Genomic DNA, 6,565 nt, shown 5'->3' with positions numbered 1-6,565 from the left:
ACATATATTGTGAATTTCCCTGTAGCCAGGGTTTGAGTCTGGTCATCTAGTTGGGAAGTCTCCAAAGAAACACCACCTATGGTTACTTCAGACTTGACCTTTGTGTGAGTCAGCCAGTGTAGAGTCAGGTTTAGTCCATCACCTGCACCAGCCAATGCACATACCAGCTCCTGCAGCTGTCTGATCAATTCTGCCCCAACCCCGTTTCTCACATGAACTGATGGGCACTGTAACTTAGCCCAGGTCAGCCTGCATAGGCCCAGTCTTCACACACACCAGCATGTGCCACAGCCTAGTCAGGGCGACGCCCAATAACCTCCAACAGCCCTACCTCCACCCTGGGTTTTGTGTGTGCTGGCATGTGCTGTGGCATATCCCAGATCCATTGAGCATTTCATCTGTCATGTACACCCATGGATGCTACAGTTTAGCTCAGCCTAAGCTGCACCAGAGCTGGCCCAGACATAGGTCAATGGGTGCTGCATTTGACCAGCCTGGCCACTCCCAGCCTTGTCTCTCATGTTTACCAACAGGAGCTGCAGCCCAGCAGGGGAGTGCCCACAGTTTCCCTACAGAGTTTGCTCCTAGACCTGGAGTTTGTGCCAGGGAGTAATGCATGAAACCAATATTTTAAAAATTGGCAATATTTTATTCCTGAGAGTTTTAAGTGTCACTGGGATAGGAACCATATGTCTGATCATGGTAAAAATGAAATACTTCACAGTTTGTGGGCTGTCTTCCCAGCTTTTAACTTTTTTTGTTATGTTTTGTTTTTGTTGTTGTGTTTTATTTTGTTTAAGTTACCTCTTGTGGAGTTTTTGGTGATCATGTCAGAAAAAGTCTTTCCTAAGATCATGAACATATTTAGTGTTAGTGATTCATGTATAACTTATAAACTTGGATTTCTCCAAGATTTTGTTGTTTAAAGACTTTATATTTCCATCTGATGTTCTTTCATTCCGAAAGAGCCCAAAAGGTCAGAATTGAGCTGAATGAAGACAGCAGTCAGAGCTTCCTTTGGGTCTCTTTTAGAACTGCAGGGGTCCAATACCTGAGCCATCCACTGCTTTCCAAGATCATAAGCAGTAAGCTTAATCATATTGCAGAAGCTGAAACATGAACCAGTGCCCATATTGGATCCTGGCACTACTGGAGGAGGCTAAGGCTACATTTCCACAGTGCTGGGCCATGGGATCATAATTTAAAACTTATTTTGGTTAAAGAAATTTCAGCAGCACATTTTATATCAAGTGGAGGGAGACAAAAAGCCATGAGCTGTAATAGTACATGGATATGTGACACTCAGGACAGAGAACTACAGGTTTGCCAGGGACTAGACTGGGAGGGTTGGAGGTGACACCTTGGTGGGTGCAGGGTTGATGAACATTTCCAAGTGACACAGTGGTGACAGAGACACAGAAAGAGTCATTTTTTTCCATTTAATATCTTCAGGTAAACACATCCAATTTTGTTTATCTAAAGTTACTTTTATAAGTGACGCTGTAGTAATTTCTAACACGGAGGAAAAGAATAAGCATCAGGATTACAGTCAATTCCCTAGCAACGAGGTGGGCTGCAAGCTCTGGCCCAGGAACCAGGCCAGCTATGGGGCAGCCAATAGCTCCAGCTCCTGGCCTGTGGCCTCAGGGCTGTGCTGCCCTGGAGTTCCCACTAGAACAGGGACTGCACTCGAGTCTGGATCTGGACCGGGATCAGGCAGTGGGCTACAGCCGGAGTGGTGGGAGCTTCCTGGGGCTCCGGGCTTCCAGCCAGAGTGGGAGCTGCTGTGAGCTCCTGCTCCTCAGAGCTCTCCAGAACTGCGGTGCATGCGTGTTCCGGGTGCGGAACTGCAGCTGGCAGGGAGGAGGTGCCAACTCTGGACTTTCCTCTGTAATCACAGGAGGAGAACATATTAGCAGGGCAACCAACTCTGCATGTGGGTTTTTGAAACAACACCTTTTCTCCAACTCACAGAGAAGCCTTCGACTCCAATTCCACTTGGGGAGGAATGTCCTTTAAGAGGACCTCCATTTGGGTCTGCTGAATCCCTACTGCTCCTGGACCCACCCAGGATTGAGAAGCTTTTCCATCTGTGATGCAGACTCTTACCCTCCCTGCACTCCTGAGCTCCAATCCCAGTCCTCCTCACCCTGCAGTCCTGCCTCAGCGAGCTCCAACTGCTTCAACTGCCTCAGCAGATCCTGGACAAGCTCTTCAAGGCCGCACCCAGGCAGGTGGAGCTGCACATGCTCCAGCAGCACATTTAGAGTCAAATACCTTGGGGGCTGCATAAAATCTTGGGGGTATTGCTGCAGCCAGGTGTTCAAGATAGAGGCAATAGCCCTGGAGGGAAGGAAGGGGGTGGCCCAGTGAGAGACCTGGCCTGGTGGTTCTGCATTGTCCCCAGGACACAGGCTGCACCCTCGAGCCTCTGGCTGCCACCTGCCCACATCTCTCACTCACCACCTGCTCTGTAGCTGCTCACTCAATGTGCCAGGAGGGAGACCTGCTCACTAAAGGGGACTAGTCACTGTGTGAGAGGGAACCCTTGACCAAGATTGTCACCATCTTCCCCCTTCAGGGAAAACTGATGCTCCTTGTGTGTGTCCTGTCCTGTCCTCCTGGAATGCCAGCCTCTTGGGGACAGAGGGAGATGCTGGCTGCTGTGTTTCTGTGCTCACTGGCATTCAGTAGGAGCTACATAAGTAATAGGAGGGAACAGGGGGAGTCCATCCTCTTTTCCCAGGCTTCTTGGGCTCTGGGTAAAACCTCACATGTCAACCTGATAGTTAGGGAATGGTCAGCTGTCTGGAGTAGCATGCATTCCTGAGGGGGCTGCATGCCCCTGGGCACTCAGTACAGCCTCTGAGCACCAGCCCAGCCTCACGGGGACTTGAGCCACAGCAGTGAGCAGGATCCCACTTCTCTTGCAGGTCCCAGGATGGGCTTCTGGTGTCAGCAGGGTTCGGTGGGAGTGGTAGTTCTGGATGCTCTCAGGGCTTAGTTGGATCTGCAGCTGCCCCAACACTTCCCCAGGGCTGTGGCCCCAGTCCCAGCTCTTGGTAACTGCCTTTCTCCTGCAGGAGGTTGTCTATACCTCGGCTCTATAATTAGCATCATAGGATGGTTAGGGTCAGGACTTCTCCACCTCATCCAACCCACAGTCAATACATTCCCTGGCAGAGTTCACAGAATCGCAGGGCTCACTCACTGTTTCACTGTGTTCAGGAATATGCCATCCGAAGCAGGATTGAACCATGGAAACCTAGAGGAGACCAGGAGGGTGTCAGTTGTGCCCTACTGTGGGCATCACATGTCCAGGTTGCCTGTCTGAGTCCTGGCAAGAAGGGAAGCCCAGCAGGAAGTGCTGCCTGCTTTGTGTTATATTAAGATCCATGTCTAGAAGGTGCTGCAAATCCTGTGAGTTCATTACCGCTATGTAAGGAGTGAGCCCCAGCCAGCGTGTCCCAAGACACCCAAGTGGGTCTGTCCTCCCATGTATTCCCAGTTCAGAGCAACCCAAAATCCCATCGATGGAATCTTCATTCTCTTTCACAATGGGTCTTTGGTGCAGTGTTAAATCAGCATTTGGAATGCCCATATTCCCATATCCAAATCCCTTGGTTGAATCCTGGATCCATTTGCAATCTGCTGGCTGTCCTGTGAGTGTGCGCCCTGTAGGGAAGTGTGGGATGACTCAGTCATGTGGTTCTCCCAGGGTTTGGAGGCTCCAGCTGAGACTGAAGCAGATGGTGTGATTTTGCTAAGACTCCCAGCTATGGGGAGCCTCAGTGCCAGTGTAGCCTTGGGAGTAGGGAGGCTCACCTTGCTAAGAACAAGTCCAGCACCTGCTGCGGGGTGGTGAAGGCTCTGTAGCTGCTCAGGAAGTTGGGCACAAAGTCGGGCTCAAAGCCCAGGAGCGCAGGCACCAGGTGGTCTACCAGCTTCTGCACCATGTCCACCTGGGCCCTCCACCCAACATCTGTTTTAACCACAATCTTATCAGATTGCTTTTGAGCCTAGGGTGGGAGAGAGGAGGGACACACAGTCAGTGGGAGCACCATGAGCCCCCAGGATGGCTGGGGCTGGGGCTGGAGTTCAGATCAGGACCAATGCCATCAGCAACTTGTCTGCAACCACAAGCTGGAAAGCACGTCTCTGTATTCACAGGGGAAATTCAAAAACAGCAGCAGCTGTAGGTCATCCACATGAGTCACAGCATCCCTCTTCTATAGAGAAGCTTAATGCAGACTCCTGGGAGAAGACGATTACAAGCGCAGCAAAGTAGAGGGAGACTGTTCAAAGTCAGGTTTCTGATCTCCACAGAAACATCTGGCAAGGATGGAGCATATAGCCAGAGCAGAACCTGACTGAGATAGGCTTTGAGGGAGGTGGTGGCCCCAGCTTCTTCTGGGAACAGCACTTTGCACACCCCAACATCCTTCTGCAAAGCCCTGGGATGCAGGAGTTTGGAGTAGCATTGGGAGCCCCGTTTTGACAGTGGCACAGAGCCCAGGAGGTGAAGCCCTTCGTCCTGTATCCACACTCACCTTTGACCAGCAATGGCACCTGCTGGCTGCCTGGTGCTCCTGTCTCTCCTTGAGGGAGATGGAGGACAGCACCTTATTGAGCAGCTTCTGGCCTCTTCCCAGCCAGGACCTCTGGAAAGACAGTGTCCATCAGGTGCACAGTGAGCTGAATCAGGGCCCTGCCTGTTCCCTCTCCCTCTGTTTCTGCCCCACATGGCCTCCTGCCCTTGCCACATGGACCCTGGCATCACAGAAAAGTGCCTGGAGGAAAAGGCGTAAAGCCTGAGGGATGTGGAATGGCGTCGGAGAAGATGTGAGTCCTTCCTGCCCTTCCCAGCATGCCCTGAGATGTCAACCTGACAGTAGCACCAGTTTATAGCTCCTCAACCCCAACCAGCTTGTGCCCATGATGGGCCCTTTCTTTACCTTTTACCCCCCACTCAATGCTACGGGGATTTCATGGCAGCTCACACAAAATCAGAGCCCTCATCATGAAGACCCGACCTGGACAGGTCTGTCCTGGGTGGTCCTGGGTTACCTTTGGGGGCCTCCTGCCACCGGGCTGGAGGTTGTGGGGGTGAGGTAAGAACCAACGTTGAAATCGCTGCCAAAAACCCTCATCCTGCAGATTCCTCGGGTCATGATCTTGAGGAGTAGGAATACTGCAGGAGAACATCTTGCTTGGTTAGGTGTGTCTTGCCAAATGAGCCCCTCTCTAGAATGTTCTGCCTGGTTACCAGGGTTCCAGGAACCCTTGTGACCCATCAGCCTGGTGGTGCATATACAATGGGTATTCTTACCTCACCCCTCTTTCCTATAAGAAGTCGCCAATCACCCTGGAGGCAGTGCTTACCTACCCTTCTAGTCCATTTTGTGTCCTATTTCTATACAGAAACACCACTGCCCCTTCAGCCTTTAGGGATTCCTGAGTGCCTGGTGTAAACTTATCCTTGACTGTTGACTTTTTACATTTACTTTGTTACTCTGTTACTCTGTTACTTTGTTACTCTGCCTCTTAGGACATTTGCTGTTGTAACTGCAGCAGTGTAGGATCCTTCTAGAATCTGTTTTTGAAGTGGCATCAGACTTACACAAGACACTGCTTTGTGAACCTGTGGGCTGGTGTTGTCTGTATTTGGTTTGTGACATTAGAGGTAAATACAGAAAAGAGTGGTATGTCACATGGAATGCAGTGTGTCCAAATCATTCAGGGAATGTGCATATTATTCACAACTTTCATTTTTCCTTTAACATGTCAAGGTGTCCGTCCACAACTAAGCAGTACTGCGATTCTGGCATGTGGGCTTGTCATTCTCCTTCCTCGTTTTGCATATTCTTTCTTCATCATGAATAGTTTCAAATGGACTAAAGTCAGGTATTATCCTCCTAGCCTTTCTATGCTCTTTCTTTCTGTGTCAGTTCCAGCCTTGATAGTTTCAGTGACTTGTATGTTGGGTAAGATTACTCTTGGTAATGATATATTTAGTTAGTGGAAGGAGTAGCAGAGAGAATCTGAGACAGACTTTTTTTCCTGCTGATTTACTCCACATATGGCTGCAAGAACCAGTTCTGAACCAGGCCAAAGAAAGTGGCCTGGAACCTCATCTGGGACTCTCACATGTTGGCAGGCCACAGACCTATGGGTCATATTCTGTCACCTTGCTAGGCATATTACAGATTTAATTAGAGGCAGAGTAACCCGGAATCAAACTGGCACTCTGATGTGGGATGCAGGCATCACTTACAGTATATTAACCCATTGCATCACAACACTTGCATGCTAAGTAGACTTCCTTGTGACTCCCAGCTTCCCTCATCTCTTGGTTCAGCTTCCTGTACAATCTCCTATCCTGAAGTATGTACTGGGCTTAGGGAGTCACTTCTAGCCAAGAGAATATGCAGTATGCAAAGGCAATGAGATGTCATGTCCGAGATTTACATGATATGATTTCTTTTCACCGCTCCTCTTCTCTCCTCTCTACTCACCTCTTTTTCCTCTTCCTGCATCTTCTTTCTCTTTCCCTCACTGTCTTCTC

The 6,565-nt window shown here is 49.9% G+C and overlaps 1 protein-coding gene across 3 annotated transcripts; it reads right to left on the bottom strand.

The window, feature by feature from the left end:
• Positions 1–1,506: 1,506 nt before the first annotated feature.
• LOC131481343 (ral guanine nucleotide dissociation stimulator-like) lies at positions 1,507–5,214 on the bottom strand. 3 transcript variants are annotated; one of them, XM_058669761.1, is made up of 6 exons: positions 5,068–5,214; positions 4,551–4,661; positions 3,826–4,019; positions 3,212–3,265; positions 2,150–2,343; positions 1,507–1,888 (listed from the first exon to the last, which is right to left on the bottom strand). In XM_058669761.1, exons 1-6 carry the CDS (start codon positions 5,203–5,205, stop codon positions 1,725–1,727), a joined length of 855 nt encoding a protein of 284 aa, XP_058525744.1. In that variant the 5' UTR covers positions 5,206–5,214; the 3' UTR covers positions 1,507–1,724. The 3 variants fall into 3 exon arrangements, with proteins under 3 accessions (XP_058525744.1, XP_058525746.1, XP_058525745.1); XM_058669763.1 differs by having other exon boundaries at positions 2,278–2,343; XM_058669762.1 differs by lacking the exon at positions 3,212–3,265.
• Positions 5,215–6,565: the final 1,351 nt, after the last annotated feature.

The sequence above is a fragment of the Ochotona princeps genome, chromosome 10 (genome assembly GCF_030435755.1).
Source record: "Ochotona princeps isolate mOchPri1 chromosome 10, mOchPri1.hap1, whole genome shotgun sequence".
In the NCBI taxonomy this organism is placed as follows: Eukaryota; Metazoa; Chordata; class Mammalia; order Lagomorpha; family Ochotonidae; genus Ochotona; species Ochotona princeps.
The sequence above is the reverse complement of the archived record's forward strand: the minus strand, read 5'-3'. Positions and strand labels throughout refer to the sequence as shown.

Coding starts and splice junctions, on each gene's coding strand:
- LOC131481343 (XM_058669761.1), bottom strand. CDS start 5,205: ATGTTCTCCTGCAGTATTCCTACTCCTCAAGATCATGACCCGAGGAAT. Junction 4,662..5,067: donor GTGGCAGGAGGCCCCCAAAG/GTAACCCAGGAC, acceptor CTGTCTTTCCAG/AGGTCCTGGCTGGGAAGAGG. Junction 3,266..3,825: donor CTGGACTTGTTCTTAGCAAG/GTGAGCCTCCCT, acceptor GGTCTCCTCTAG/GTTTCCATGGTTCAATCCTG.